Genomic DNA, 17,279 nt, shown 5'->3' with positions numbered 1-17,279 from the left:
ATTATGTAAATATCATTTATACGAAAATCATTTATAATGAATAAATTTATTCCAAATGTCTATTTTGTTTTGATTTGATAGTAGATAGCTGTAATATTAATTCAAGACCAATATAATTATTTATTACGTAAAATAAAAAATTAGAAATAGCAAAAAATTTCCTTAGATAATTTTTTAATCTTTGAATCATTATTTGTTAATAATGTAGTATACAAAAGATTTTTCAAAACATTTCTGAAATTTTTAAATTAGTTTTTTTTTTATCTATTTTAATAATTGCACAGATAACTATTCGTTAAATTATAATAATATGGCTAATCATGATTATATTTGTAAAAACATAGGTTTTGTTGTTTGCCAATTTATAATTTGACAAATGCATGTTTCTCTACCGTTTATGCATCATTTCGTCCTTATCCGTGGAACAACACCTACTAATCACAGCATTATCAGCAACTAATCTGTTGTAATCACACAGAAAGCGCAATAACGATGGTACCACTTCGCGATTCGTCCAATTCGAAGGGAAAGCCATTAAGCGCGATGATACGTAATATACGGACGTAAACTGGATGCAATTGTAATATCAGGCCGCAATTCCGCAATGACAGCTTTTCCACGAATGATGACAAGGCAATATCGCGAAGGATAAACATATAATATCCGTACTTGTGCGATCGTTGTATCTATATTAAAATATATAGAAACAAGTCTGGATAAAAGGGGGTAAAATCGCTCGCTTTTTATTTATCAAATTTAATTATCGAATTAATTGAAATTAAATATTATATTATTACATTTGATTTTATTATATTTGAGATTTATAATTAATATACATGGAAAAAAAAAAAAAAAAAAACGACGTTAAACATTTATAAAAGTTATATATATGTACCTTTATTTCAATTAAATCAAAGTGAAAATCGAATCAATATTATAAAAACTGTGTGTGGAAGAGTGAGACGTGCACATCTTCTCCGCAAAAGCCGTCCGCAAAAATCGTTTCAATCCCTTTAATCGCCGCGGCGGTTACTCGACAAACAGACATTCAACGAAAAAAACCGCGAATATGAAGAGCCGTAGGTTCGAACGTTTCCATAAATAGTGTCGGCCTAGCGCGCGCGAAAGACCTGTCGCCGAGAATTCGAATTGCAGTCGCCGACATTTGCACACATCTATCCATAGATAATAGCTTTTCGTGCGAATCACCACGAACACCACGGACGCAGCTGTGCTCGCAGCCCGAAGGTGCGCCGATATTCGCTGCGATCGATCGGTTCTCTCTCTCTCTCTCTCTCTCTCTCTCTCTCTCTCTCTCTCGCGCCGCGGCCGGCTCAATAGAGACGCGTTAACGCAAACGGACATGTCTCGTGTATTTTGCAAGTCCGTTTGTAAACCGCTCGGCTACGCCGCATATCCGGATACGTATGTGTCGATCAATCTCCCGTTGTCTTGGTTCCTGACAACGCTGACGCACATCTCCATGTCTGGTATGCTTCATAAAAATGAATTGGCGCGATGTAAAACAAAAGGCTTTCTACATAAAACATTAGTAATGCCGCAGTGCTAATCGAGCGAGTAATTTCTGACTCAATTAACAATCTTAAGTTTCGAGGGTGTAAATTTAAATAGCAGAAGTTTCATTTTTTTTTCTTTTTTTTTTTTTTTTTTTTAGTAGTTTGTGCAAACTCTCTATTTTGATAGATTTAACGGCATTTTTCATATAAAATTGAAAGAAAAAATTTATAAATTTTATATAGATCTACGTTTTTTTCGATTAATCTTGCATGGAAGATTGCAAGAAGATATTTTTATTGGTAACAATCGATGTGACAAACAATTTCGCAGATGTGATCTGTCTCTTGTGCGTCAACTAAAATATTTTTATGAAACGTAGTAACGAATAATGCACCGTGAGAAATAACAATGTCTAAAATTAACGATCAACAGGTTGATTATGGATGCGACAGGAATCTGTTTTGATTTAATCACGAATAGGGACGTTTGCTGTGGCAATTTTGGCGGATATTATCAGGACTGTTTGATCGGAATATAACAAGCATGTGAAATAATAGGACATGCACTATTATGATGATATACTAGACCAGGACTTGATATATATAAATTACTGAATTTCTTAAATTTCGATACTATCGCAGAAGAATATTAATATTTAGGTTTTTTCTTATTTAAATTGATGCAACGAAAAAGATCACTCTACAGTCATAAAAGTAATAAATATTATTTGGTATACTGCATTGTTATATCTAAGCAAAATCGTCTGGTATTTAAAGGAAAATTAAAGGAAAATTAAATTTTTTAAACAATTTATGATTTATTCATGTTTATCTTCTTCATATAATTTTACATCAATTGAAAGGCATTATTAAAAATTTTACAAGTTTGAATCTTATAATTTCTCATATATATATATATATATATATATATATATATATATATCCCAATATTTATTTTTTAGTAAACAAATAGAATCTAATAATCCATTGTATTGTAAATTAGTATGTTATTCAGCTTACAGCATTAGTAACGATGTTTTAATAATTAAAGAATATACGCTTTTGCAAAGCCGATACAAATTTGTATTCCTCTACAAAAGCAATACTGTAATATATAATAATATAACGTATAATACTATATATAATATTACTATAATGTATAATAATATAACATATAATAATTACAAGCTCAATTTTTTTATTTTCGTCGTTTAATACAATTAAAGCAAATTACATAAATACTACTAGGAAATAAAAATAATTGTTAAATGATAAACGCTCCTTTCTTAAGTCTTAAAAGTCCGAAAAATGCAAATCGCGGACTCGCGAGCGAATGAGGTAGCTCGAAAATACACGGTCACGACGGTGAGAAAAAGGGATCGATTGTTTCACAATAGATACGTGAAACTGTAAAAATTTTCCACGCGACGTTTGCGTGTAAACCTCGGTAACAATGCAAATTAATTCGTAGGTCATGTTTTCTAGAGTATGAATTATCGTGTCGCGCTGCTGCAAACTATAATTTAAAGCGGAACGCCTCTCGCTTTGTCGTCTCCGTGCGCGTGACATCGTTATACTTCGCGCAAGAACAGTGGTAGGTGGAGACGATTTATTTCACTCGGACAATAATTATAATTAAACGACGCAGACGAACAGCACGGAAAAAAACACAAAGTTGCCACCGAGGTTTAATTGCGCGCAAGGACTCGGCCCGTAATCTCGACATGACGTATTTAAACTGTTACTTTGAAACACATAACCATATAAAAAGCATTAACTATGATCCATCAGTTTGATAACGTCGTCATGAAAATAAATCTTGATTGATCGCGTACATTTTTAAAATGTAATGCGTGCTTAATACAGTTATGAAAAAGAAAAATTATAGTTTACATTTACACAAACATATAAAGATTCTTAAGGAATATATGATAATGAGTAGAATGAATTTCGCGTGAATGTTCATAAATATTATTTCAATAATCAATTAATAAACGTGCTTTACTAAGAATATATTTCTAATGAGATATAAAAGTGCAAATTTCATTCATAAAACAAAATGTGTCTTTGTTTCATGAAAATAATCTTTGTACTTTATTTATACTCTCTTATTCTGAAATATAACGAATCATCATTTTCCTTTGTGACTCACCTCATGCTTCTCGGTTACTTGGAGCTCTTTGATAATACTTCCAAATTATTAAGCGCTCATTCGCATTCAACAAAGCCGTTCCGCAAAGGAGATCACTATCTAGATGCTAATATTTCCATAAAGGAACTTTTTTCTTATTTGAATACTTAAAACTATCTAACTTCAACTAATCCCAAGAATTGAGGACCGACAATCGCGCGAAAATGAGAACAAACTTAATGGAAATGACGGGTGAGAAAAAATACAAGTTTACATGCACGGCATTATAAATGCAGATGAAAATTATTGTTGTTATTATTATTATTATTATTATTATTTAGACGGGGATTATTATTATTATTTAAATATCTTTTTCGAGCAATAACTTTTTGTGTCACATTTATTACAGAAATTTACGAGAAGAGTACGCGAATCAAATCATTATCATTTTCACTTTGTTTTGCAAAACAACTGAAAACAGTCGGTTCGTTACGCACAAGCAAAATAGTAAGAATATAAATTTTATTTCACTTAAGGAAATAGAGAATATTGTTATAGCCGCGCGAGTCGAGCCGCCGTTTGGAGTAAAAGCGAAGCAACGGTTGTTTTGTTTACGAAAAGTACGGCGCGATGACTCATACAGACGTATATCCGTCAAATTGTTGTTGTTGATTAGTTTGAATAAAGCCTACGTATTTTATTAAACGGTGTTTATTGCCGAGCGCGGCTTCCTAGCGGAACGCGAGTGAGAGCGTTCGTGATCGCCGCGGACGTAACACACATATATATATATATATATATATATATATATATATAGTATATATCTTGTTATTAATACTATTATATTATTAAATGGCATGTATAATTTAATAAACTATTTTTTTGCGAGGCATTAATATATTATCTCGTATGATGATTTTTCAATATCGTAAAATTGATTTGGAATAATAAATATAAATTAGTGGAGTGATATCTATAAATTTTGCGAACGTGGAAAGATGTCAAGTGACTGGAGGAAATAAAAAGAGGGCCAAGAAAATGAGAAGATCGTTTATAGAAACGAAATCCATAAAGGGGTTGCGCTTCGAGTTTGTGTGAACTCTCCACAACAGGTACGTTATTATGGCTAACGAACAGACGTATTTCCTATTATCGTGGCCATCCCCCTGTCTTTTTCAATTCTGGCTACGTGCACATGATTCGTTACGTCTGTCCTAAAATATTCAATCAATTTTAATAATAAATATCATCATATAATATATTTCCTAACAAATATTTCAGTGCTAAACTAAGCAGTAAAATATTGGCATTTAATTATGATTAATTTCATTTTATACGTATGCATAAAGTAATTCGCGATAATACAATCTAGAATTAACATCGTTATCGCAAGTGTGAAGCAACACGTGTAAATGAGCAGTACGTAGTCTATAATTATGCAACTTGCGCGTTACTCGTAATTAGACCGCGCTTCTTGCAAGTTGTCGAGTACCAACGTGAGTTTTAATTAGCTTTGTCATTTTTGAACGTTCATTATGTTCCTTTTCGTTTCATAAACAATCGCTCGAATTCCGAGCCTGATAAAATTTGCTTTATGCTGTCGCAAAATGTTGTTTAAACCTCGAGATACATTTAAAATCTTTTTATTATTTAATATTATAAATTTATTTAAACTCATTAGAATCATACTAAAACCTTGATTCATTCAAATAATATTTATAAGTTCAGGAGAAGTAATAAATTAAAAAATAAAAAGTCAATGACAAAATATAATTCTTCCGAAATCCTAACGATAGAAGTGATGGGATAAGGAAAGGCTGAAATTATCTTGAATTTATCTTATGATTGTATTTTAACTAATGATCGTAAGCAATCATAACGGATCAGAATTGATCACAACTGAAGGTTATTGATAATTACCATGGCGTGCGAGCGAAACCTCTAACTGGATTACTCCCGAAGCTATCGTGACGTTAGGGCACAAACGAGATTCTCCTTAACCAGTTCGTCAGAGCATTAACAGATAATCCCGCTGCGCTCGAGAACTCGATGACATTAATCAATTAAATGATACGACATCGCGTCTATGTCGTATCTCGTTAGAGTCGCGTTTGTGCAAACGCAGATTTGTACGTCGCCGTCGGTCAATACAATAGTTCGGGATGACAACCGGGATTCGCAGGTGGGATTGATACTCGATGACTGCCAAATTTTTTAAAATCCTGACTGACTTGACCGCGAGGCATCGACGTGAGGTGTTTTAACTCGATTTCTCTCAAATATATACGTGACGTTTTTTGACTCTTTGTCAACTGCTGATGATTTCATTCGATCGTACGTTCGCCGTTTCGTTGATATTGTTTCCACGAGTTTTACGAGCTAGCGTTACTTTTTTGAAAAATTCAAATGGCGTTTACTTGAACGCGAAACCAAATTACATTTATCATAAGGCTAATACTACATCTAGATAAATCCCTATAGTCATAATATCACAAATTCTCTATATTTCTGTAACAAAAAATATTATTTTTAGCAAACCTGTTTTATTTTTATGATATTTTTTTATTTCTTCAACATGATGGTGTTGTCATATTTGTCAGAAGGTTACATAAAAAAAAAAAAAACTCCTCGTTTCTATTCGTAATCATCGAAGTTTATCGAAAGCTCTTGCTTCGATACGTTCCCTTGCAATTCGAACATACGAAAGGACGGCGGGATTACACGCGGCAGCAACGGGATTAATTCGTACACATCGGAACGAAATTACGCGCGCGGCCAGCACGATAACACTTAATTAAGTGGTTCTCCTCGCCCGCGCGTTTCGGATTTCTCACGCTAATACACGGACAATACCATTACCAGCCACGCGCAAGAATGGCACGTGGCCGACCACGGAGGTTTAGGCACGTAGAAAGCGAAGATGTTGACTGCGCACGCAATATGCATAGCACGAGGAACGATGCTCATTCTATACAATGCTCCTGTGTGTGTGTGTGTGTGTGTGTGTGTGTGTGTGTGTGTGTGTGTGTGTGTGTGTGTTGGCTGTATACCAAACTATGCCTCCGACATCTCAACCACCCTGTTCCCGTGCTTTTCCAACCCACGCTGTCATCATACCCCTGGTTAAGATTCTTATATAACGCCCACGTCATCTCGAGGTCGTGACACGACCTTTGTAATTCTGCCGAAGATGAATATAAAGGCTATCGAGAGAAAGAGAGAAGATATATTTTTTCGCACTTGTCGCGAGTGACCAAAAGCGCATGTTGGAAATTCGAATGGGGATTATGCTATTTATATTCGTTTTTCTTCTCCCGTTTTATAACAATATAACAAATACATAAATATTTAAAAATATATCTGGAAGGGGTTTTAAATATTTTTATTCTGTCCAAAGTTTTTTAGTAATAAACAGTAAATATTAAATAATCTTGGAAATTAATTTTAGTACGGTCTTTACAATGTTTGCTCTAATGACATGCAGATTCATATAATTTTTATTATATTTTTAAAAATAATTTACATTAAATGCGTCTCTTAAATATTATTCTAATATTAAAATTTTTTCTTTATCTGAATTTTGTCCAAATTTTAAATTACTCATAATGAAACGATGTACTAAATTTTATTAACAAAATAAATATTTTTTTATTTATTCAACTATAGTTTACCAAATTCATAAGAGAGAATCACAAAAAAAAAAACAGATGCTGTAAACTCGCTTTTACAAACGTGAGAAACAAACGAAATGTTACAAATAACAAATCCTGTTGTGCGTAAAAATACAGAAAGTCGATCCAGTAATTTTTTTATCACCACTTTCACACAAAGAGCGACCAAAATTGAGAATGTTATATACTATTATCGAATTAACAATAAAATAAAATAAAAACAATAAAATAAGAATTTGAAAATACGAAACATACAATATGCTTTTTGTTTTGTATTTTCAAATTCTTGTTTTATTGTTAATTTGAATCGATCCAATCGATCCATTAATTGTGCAAAACAATCATCCGGTTTTTTGGCGTCTTGCGTCGTCGTCCGGATCCTTGCGCGTGTGTTGACATGGATATAAGGGATCTACACAGTTTTACATCGATTATCTAGATGTGATTTTGCTAGGCCTCCGTAGAGGAGAGCCGTCGCCTTATAAATATTGTCGGGATCGAGATTCGAATCCAGGACTGACTTGCTTCGCACTAACTCGCAGAGCCACAACACGCTCCTGTTTTAGATTAGAAAATAATTTATTAAATGGAGAAAAGAAAATAGATAAGAATTATTTATTAAACAGACATGATTAAAAAAACATAATATTACACATTACAGAAAAAAATATAATATTAAATTTTACAGAAAATTATGATATAAATTTCATATTAAATAATAGATATAGAAAATCTTACAAAAAGTATTAAAATAATATTATATCAAATCTTCTCAATAAAGATGTTCAGTTGCAATATGCAGTGCTTGCGGACGTGAAATTGGTGAACAGAAAAAAGAGGAGTTTTTGTAATACGCGTACTTTTGAATGCATAAAAGATATTTTTTATTTTCGATTGAATTTGTACGTGTAAAAAAAAAATAGTAATACATCTTATTGCAGATGTTCTAGTCAAAAACTTTTTGTGAATGAAAAAGAAATTATATCTGAAATAAGTCGCTGATTCACGTCGTCGTGTCGTCGTGCCGTGATCGATTAATGACAGTCAGCTTGCCAAGGTGTCGCCTACGTCGGCCCGACAGTCAGCATCGGGCAAAAGTCGATAAACCTTACCTGCGTAGCTTTTCTTATATATTTTTTTACTTGGGTAGCTACAATCTTTCAGTTTTTTTTTTTAAATTGATACTTTTTCTAAAAAGAATCAAGTCAGATAAGTTTTCGAATTGTTAAACTCGATTTTTAGTTCTTAGTTTGTTTAATGAGGAGATACAAATGAATTTCTATATGATGTATAAGATCGAACAAAAGTAAAACAAGATTTTCATGTTCCTGCTTATCTCCTTGTAAGTAATTTCCAAAGCTTTCGCAGACACGTCACGCAAGTTCTCATCCACTTAGAGTTCGTTATTCTATTTAATCTGCGGTTGCCGGTAATAACAGGGTTGTCTGTCAAATCCGCGTGGTTAATGGTGCGGGGGATTTATCTAGATGTTACGAAATCCTTAGAGCCGATAGCTCGAAATTGGCTTGGTCACGTCGGATTGTATTTCAATTGAAGTGCGCTTAATCGCCGAATGTAGCGAAATACACGGCACATGAAACACATTGAAATAGTTCTGTCAGCATAGGCAGACTTAGAAGGGAATAATAATGCGCTCTGAATCTAAATAATAGTAAATTAATTAACTAAAGTTTATATCTTCTGCATTTATTTTATCGAAACTTTTCTCGCTCTCGAAAAATAATACCAGAAAATAACACATTTCTTAAAATAATATAAAATAGTACACGATAATATAAAATAGTACCGTTAAACATGGTATTTGAAATAATCTATGGTAATTGAAAGTGCTCGTAAAAATGTCTAAAATGTCGTCGTGGTTTTTGCGTGTTTCCTAAATTATAACTTTCTATTGTAAAGAGTAGAAATGCCGACGATCAGGTAAACAAGTCATAGAGCTGAATTACGAGCACTCGCGTGCGCGTTAGACTCGCTAACAACGTGACATTGTTATGTCCCAACAATCGGCGCAATTGCCGCCTCATATTTACGGCGTGCGAGTGGGCGTTAATTATTTTCCTAGACTCGGCGTTCGCAGTTTCGCCGTCGCACTCGCGAATACGTACAAATCCTGCGCCGTGCGGGAGACGTTTGGGGAAGCTTGGCGCGCGCGAGTAACGTCGCTGCAAAACGTAAACTGCGTTTCTCCCCCCGTTTCATGCGACACGTGTACAACCCGGCCCTCGGGTCGGGTCGTTCTCCCGGCCCGATGACGTAAATCCTCCTGTCCACGGGGACACGAAAGATATTCCGTGGAAATTGCGACGTTGTATCGCCTCTCGCTCTCTCGCTCTCTGTGCGTACTCCGTTCTTAGCCCACGACCCTTTTTGTTGCAGCACGTGGATTTGGCATGAGGGTGGTAGGCGGCAAGACCGGGTCGGACGGGCGCACCTTCGCGTGCATCGTATGGACCGTGCCGGGTGGCCCCGCCGAGAAAGCTGGCTTGCAACAAGGCGACAAGGTACGTTAATGCATTATCCACATCCAAAGTACATTTTCCAGGGATTATGACAAGCAAGATTATCATTTCACATGTAAATTTTTAACGACTAATCTTGAAAGCTGCTTCGGTTTAGCAGATCCGGTGTCTGGATCTCTTTAACTTTCTTTCCGTTCCTCAAGTTTCACAGAAACGCTTTTGCACATTATTAATCTCACTTTGTCGCTTGTTCGAACGTTTTTCGAGCAGTTATTTATTCTCGGATTTTAGTTTCAAAACGCTAGATATTTAAAATTATGCATCGTATTTATTTCGAGGATTATTGAACATATTTATAATTAAGAACTTGATACCACATTGTTTTCTTATTTAATAAAAAATATCTAGGAAGATGTGAAATTATAAAAGATTTAGGTTAATTTCTGTTATTATATCTTAAGTTAGGTACTTAGCACGAGAGTTTATAATTATCTACTTTTATCATTTTTACAAAGAAAGTCAAACGAAAGCCGTTACTCTGTTATTGACACTTCGATCGATCGGATATCTGTCGCTGCGGAGAACACGAGATTACAGTGTTAACTTTGCTGCCCCGTTTAAAAATATTGTGTTTAAACTGTTTTTTAAATATAGTAACTCTGTACATCGCTTCTCTAACACTTCATGTCATTTTATGAGTTTTTTATATACAGAAATATATTTACGAAATAAAAATCGTTTGGTCAATCCTGCAAAATAATACTCTTAAACAATACAGCCATAACGTAAACACCGTACCAAAAAATATAGGAAACTAATGTATGGAGAAGAAAATATTTTCCTACTAAATGTTTATCGTTGCCCATCGGTAAACGATAAACGTATGTATTTACATCGACATCCTCGATGCATCAATTTTAATTAAATTTAAAGCCGAAGTACTGACAGCCAAACGAAAAGAGCTGTTCTCGCGTATATTCACTATCATCCAAATCGATGAATTTTATTTAACGAAATGTGCATCCTGCAAGCCCATTATGCACATTATTAATTCGCAATTAATTTTGCTATAAACGTAACTCATACAACATTCCAAGCGTTTTTTTTTTTTTTATTAACAATCATACTCACCATTTTGAACAATGCGAAACATTTTTAGGCAATAAATAATTTAAGTATTGTGACTTGATAGCCAGACGTTTAAACTTCAGATTGTGCAAAAAGGCGGGAAATGCAGCCCTTCGGACCCTTTATCTGCCCTTCGAGTGTCATCGTGCACAAAGGCCCAGCATAGGCGCGCGAATGATTGATCGATCAGCTCGGCGAAAAGACGGTTCTCTCCATTCCTGTTCGCCATCATTATATTTTCATAAAGAGTCCCAGACAACGATCGCTTATCGTCGATAAGCTTCCCAACAATAGTTCTAATAAGGAACGTGCAGATATCGCACAATGGCCCGCATTCTCCTTACCATATTATTCTTAAAGCGTAAGAGATTCACTCATCCTTCTTTCCTCTCCCGGTGAGTGAATATAAGTTGAATAAGAAATTAAGAAAGCGGTGACCTCTCTTTCTCTCTCTTTCTTTCTTCTTACCCGGCACGGAAAATGAAAAACACGAACATTCACGAACATTCAAGCGTGACGTATTTGTTACTCTAATAGAACGAAAATCCGCGATACGACGCCTTCGTACGCTCCACGAGGAACGAGTAATGCTTTGTTTAATCCGCTTACGTCCCACCGCTTGTAAAATCGGAACAGGCAAACTCTCTCAACGAGATGCATTCGGACGACGACCAATTCGCTCCTGTCGAGCTCTGGAATAGACAAGCGTAATACTAGAATCGTACATAATTTCCGCGATTATGGCCCGTCTATTTCCATTGTTACGTCCCGACCATATATGTTGATCAAGTTTCTTCATTTAGGATGACAATGCTCATAATAATTTTGTTAATATCCCGAGTTTATTCGTTAAACGTTTGATTATTGTCATTATCACGTTTGCGATGTTACAATTAAATCGGTAATTAATTCGTGCAATGACAAGAAAGTATCTATATTCTGTATAAATAATATGTTTAAAATACATCTATACTTTTTTTATTTTGCCAGTTTTATTAAAAAAAAAAAAAAAAAAAAAAAGAAAGAAAGAAAGAAAATATGAAACAACGTGTATTTAAAGCACTCAATTTGTGCAAATAAATATGTAATACGCTGAATAAAAGCATGATTTATGCATCAAGCGATTTTTATGCAAGCATTTACTATATAATATAATCCTCGAAAACAGAACCGCGAACCTTCGTAAAAACTGAATCTTCTCTCGCTCGATGTACGATATAACCAGCTCGAGATCTAGATCAATTTTGCTCCCGAGTATCTATTTGTCGTCACGTGTGCAAACCTATATGTGTCTAGCAGCACTTTTACGACAAGAAAACGGATAAGACACTGATTTGATGAGAAAAAAAAATACTCAATTTACTAAAGAGAAAAAGAGCTGAAAAACACGTGAAAGAGAGACGGTCATTTTTATCCACCTTGCAAGAGTTTTATCGAACGATTCCGGCTCTAGGGAATAGAATTCCGTGAAATTTAAGAAGGTCAAGGTGTTCCGTTCCCGACACACATGTATACGTATATACCTATAAGAGTGTCATGGTTTTATAGCAAACTTATCTTTTCCCCTCGATGCCACGATCTCGTTAAATCCCAAGGATAATTAAACTTCTGCCTGCCATGCGAGACCCCTCGAGAAGATCAATCGAGATCGATCGAGTTTCGATACGAACGAATTCCAGATAAGTTTATCGCCAGCAAGATTATATATTACTTCCTTTTTGAATTTTTTCAAGAGTCTCAACAACACGAAAGTGCGGCGAAAATGTTTCGATTTCGTAGGTAGAAAGATGAAAAAATAAAATTGATGAATAAAATTTAATACTAAATTTTTTTAAGTGTTATTCCTATTATTTTTGGATTATTAATAATTGATTATTGATAATCGATCTTTTTAATTTTTTTATAATTTTTTTTTCTTTATTTAAAATATGTTCTATATAGCTGTTTTAATTTCGTAATGTTTAATTATTAAATAAACTTTAAACATATTATACAGTAAATCAATTTGGATTTTGTAAAATTTTATGTAATTTATTGTAATTAAAAAAATTAATATTGTTTATATCACGCATTTATAATATAAACGTAAATACACACAGAGATTGCATCTAATGTTTTGAATACATGAATACATGAAACTATTTCACTGCCTTTGATATTCTAGTTAGACATTAAATAACGGTTGAATAAAAAAAAAGAAGAAAAACAAAAAGAAATGGAGATAAAAAAGCTCTCGTCAGAGAGGTGAAGTAATTAGAAGCCCCGCGAGAGCAAAGTTCCTGCTAAATCGGACCTAGAAATGGAAACAAGAACGTAATTAAATATTGATCTTTCATTTTGTGATCGCAAGCGTACAAAAAAATCGTAAATGGTTTTACATCTCACACGTCGAATTTAAAACGAATGTTGGTCTTTCATCAATTGTTTGCAATAAAAGAATCAAGTTGAAGTTAAAAAATTTGTCATAAAGTTTGAAGTGAGTTGGAACAAAAATAGAATCTAGAGTTAAGCTATTATCAATGACTTGAAATTCTCGCACTGAATTAACTGTTTATATATTATTTCCCGAAGACAAAAAATCAAGTTGAAATTGGAATTTGAAATTTTTCTTTTCTTCCATTCTCATGTTTTGCGATATTGACAAAAGATCTCCTTGACTTACGCCATATTGCTTCATGTATCTGTCAGATTATGACGACACATTGCATACGTATATATACTCGCGGTTAATGAACGATCGCCCACGCAGTAATTAATAACAATAAAGTTTGACATCGAGTCGATCGAACAGCAAATCCAACCCCCAGCATCCTGTGTTCCGACAATATTTGCCCCTGACGTCATATGTACGTCGTCGTCGCGCGGCTTACGTCGGAAATGAAATTTAACGTCAACGAGAATACAATATACTGTTAACCGGCGATGTGATCCAATAAATGGTATATGGGGAGTTTTTAGTACTAGCCAATACTTTTAAAATAGTTTTGCGTGACACGCGTATATTTTTACTCGTAAATTATTCCCCGGGTATCAAACAACGCGAAGAGTGAAAAAAATGTAAAAGTGTAATTTTTAATGTGTGAATGAATAGATTATATGATATTGTGTCAAATTCTGTTTCAATGATAAATAAAATATTTTTGAATATGTCACACACGCACGCACGCACGCACGCACACACACATTTTAATACGTAAATAAAATTTTGTACATATGTAATTGTGTGTGTGTGTGTGTGTGTGTGTGTGTGTGTGTATATATATATATACATAAATTGAGAAATTAAATTTAACAGTAACTTGAATTAAATTGGAAATGTGAATTGAACGTTTATCTTGGAAGATTGAGATTGGAAAACAGATTTCAATATCAGTAGGATTAAAATAACTTACAGTAATATAAAATGGAATAATGCAATATGATTTTCGTATCATGCGCTTGATTTCATATTATCATCGATCAAATTGATCACGAATCGAACAAATGGCATTAATTTAAAAAAAATGTATATTAATTTTGTTTTAATTTGATGATGATAAAGTTTGAAAAATCAATTTTATCATACTGGAAAAAGCGAATTTCAGCATAAGATAAAATTGCCACAATGATTTACCAATATATGAAAAATGTTCTTATAAATATGTTTATAATAAATATGTTTATACGCATTAAAAATTGAAAAATTCGTTGCTAAAAGCTAAACCAATTCCACAAAAAAATTTAATTTATAATAACATCAAGATAAATAAAGCATCATTCCCACTCTCTTCGTTTCTCCGTTTATTATTCCCAATGAATATTTATTAAACAAATATTTTACGATATTTAAAACATTTACATGATATCAATACATCAATAATTGTACATGAATATGAATGAAAATGTGAAGTAATTTAACAATGGATAATGCAAAGAAACACAGTCAACCGCCGCAAAGGTAAAATATAAAAATTAAAATTGTTTTGCACAGCGTATGCAATGCCTCTACTGCAAATTGATATAGTGAATGAGTAAAGAAAAAAATATTGTGTATGAATATTTTGCTGCATACGTTTCATAAATATACGCCTTTAAAATTTGTTCACGTTATCATTTCGGTATAAATAACGTCTCCTGCTTTTATTCGTTAATCAAATAAATATTCTATACTCTTTTATCAATTAATTGAAAAAAAGGACGAATTCAGGAAGTTACAATTCTCAAGTAAATTGCAAAATTCAAGACAGGAATTTTTTGTTTTTCCTCTGTAAGATATCGTCGTTGAAGTCGTCTGCTGAATTATGTTTCCAGCAAAATGTATTGCAATTTATTAGACATAATGTATATCCGAAACGTGAAAACGTCGGTATTCTAATTTCCAAAATTTTACTTTTCACTAATCCACTAATAATTATAAAAGAACTTTCACGTATGTATTCGCATATCTGTCGCGTGATATTTTCTTTACCATACGAATATTCTACACGGGCATATCCACATTAATCTCACGTTTCACGCTTTTATCTCTGCGTCGCTCAAACGCGGTTTTCTCGCGTCATTATATCGCGAAAAATGTGTGACGAAACACGACGCCTCCTTCCCTCTTTGTCGCAAATCTCGCGAGGCAGATTTGCCATTGCTCGAGCACAGCATTTCCAGTTTTGTAAACGAATGGCATGCTACAAATTTTCGAAACAACGTGAAACTCTGAAAAGAAAGGCCTTTTTCGAGGGCTGCACGGTCGCAATGGAAGGCGCGGGCGAGTCACTTATTTTAAATAATGCCTTCAAATGGGACGAGATATGGGACGCTTGTGCATCGTAAATAAGCGGAAGCAAAGTAACATGATAAGGCTGACTTAAAAAGAAGGAAAAAGGAAGCCATTTTCAACACAGAACACTTTCCACTTAATTACAGCTGCTTACGTATGCTTATATCTTTAAAGAAAGATCAAGAGTAATTCCAGCAATTATTAACAAAGCTAATCATGCTGATTTTGAAAGAGAGAGAGAGAGAGAGAGAGAGAGAGAGAGAGAGAGATTAAGAAAGAATAAGACAATAATAACATCTTGATAATATAATATATAATCTCAATTTTGATGAAAAACAAATTAATATCTCTAGAGATAAAGAGAATATTTTAGCAAATTTTTATATAACTTTATTATTACGTCTCTATCATAAGATAACTCCGTGATACGGAAACATAAAACAGATAATCGATAATACTGTAATTTCTGTAATAAATATCATCGCTCCCGCATCCCGAATATGTCGAAATTCGACAGCCCGCATCTCGGCTATCCCGCATATCGTTACTGGGTTGTATCGATTTTAATTTCGATGGCTTTCGATTGCACCAGATCGATCGGCATTTAAATCACGCCGAATTTTTTTTTTTTTTTTTTGTTAACTTCGCGGCATTGTGTCGCCGCCGATGTTCCATGAATATTCCTCAGCGTATCCCTCCCCCTCCCCCCCCCCCCGCTTACGAAGGTATATTGGATTTTTTTCCGGCTGATCGATGCAATATATCACACAATGAACGAGGATCACGGAAATGGCGAACCGGCGATTGATCGCTTTCATACGCGTCATTTCCTGTATCCAGTTACCGCATCTACAATTTTCCCTTTTATTAAGGGTTCGAGGCAGCGAGAGAAAAAAGGTCCACGTGGATACACAATGTGACGTGAACGCTGAAAAGCTCGTTCTGAAGCACCGAGATAGAAAATTGTACGCGTGTGTAATAATGCGGAATGCGTGTGCGTAAGATCACAGCGTGATTGCGAATTGAAGCGTAGTTTGATTATCAAAACGCGGAGAATAATTCTAAGAAAAAAAAAAAAAAAAAAAAGAAAAACCGAGGGAAAGTAATTTAGCTGGGAGGATTGAAAAATTAGAAAATTCGAAGAGATTTTAGCTCACTCAAAGAATTTACGTGGCCAGTGAAATAGTATTAATCATACATAAATTCAAAGATATTTTAAGAATAAAAGTGGGAAGAAGTTATGGAGTCCGGTAAATGAAAAATATGTTAAAGAGGTAGAAGACTTCTTCGTTGAAATACAAACAAAGCGTATATACATGGAAAAGTACTTTGAAATTCTTTCGAAGTAAAGAGCAAAAAAAACCCTCTTTTATAAAACATAAAAAAATTGATCAAATGAAAAATTCTGCATTATTATACCATGGAACTACTACTATTGGAAATCTCTCTTTCCTTCTGTCATTCTCTTCCTCTCTCCTATAAATCTCACTTTATCGCATACCGGAAATATGCAAAGGCAGAAACATTCGCACACAAAAGCTACTCGACGATATCTGGAAAGTTGAAAACACCTTTTCACCTTACTCCTTGGATAAATATTTC

General features: G+C 34.0%; 1 protein-coding gene across 8 annotated transcripts in view; it reads left to right on the top strand.

Annotated features, from left to right (window-relative positions):
• Window positions 1–17,279, top strand: part of Fife (regulating synaptic membrane exocytosis protein fife) — a 144,827-nt gene that overhangs the window by 93,854 nt on the left and 33,694 nt on the right. For all 8 annotated transcript variants that reach the window (XR_016139302.1, XR_016139303.1, XM_089076989.1 and 5 more), the window contains exon 12: window positions 9,717–9,841. Coding sequence is in view for 6 of the 8 variants with exons in the window: in XM_089076989.1 (XP_088933115.1) it covers window positions 9,717–9,841 (125 nt within the window). In the remaining 2 variants the exon portion in view is untranslated. The remainder of the gene's footprint in view (window positions 1–9,716; window positions 9,842–17,279) is intronic.

This window comes from Pogonomyrmex barbatus, unplaced genomic scaffold (genome assembly GCF_055798465.1).
Source record: "Pogonomyrmex barbatus isolate J1 unplaced genomic scaffold, ASM5579846v1 scaffold2, whole genome shotgun sequence".
Taxonomy (NCBI): domain Eukaryota; kingdom Metazoa; phylum Arthropoda; class Insecta; order Hymenoptera; family Formicidae; genus Pogonomyrmex; species Pogonomyrmex barbatus.
This window is presented reverse-complemented; position numbering and strand designations above follow the sequence as displayed.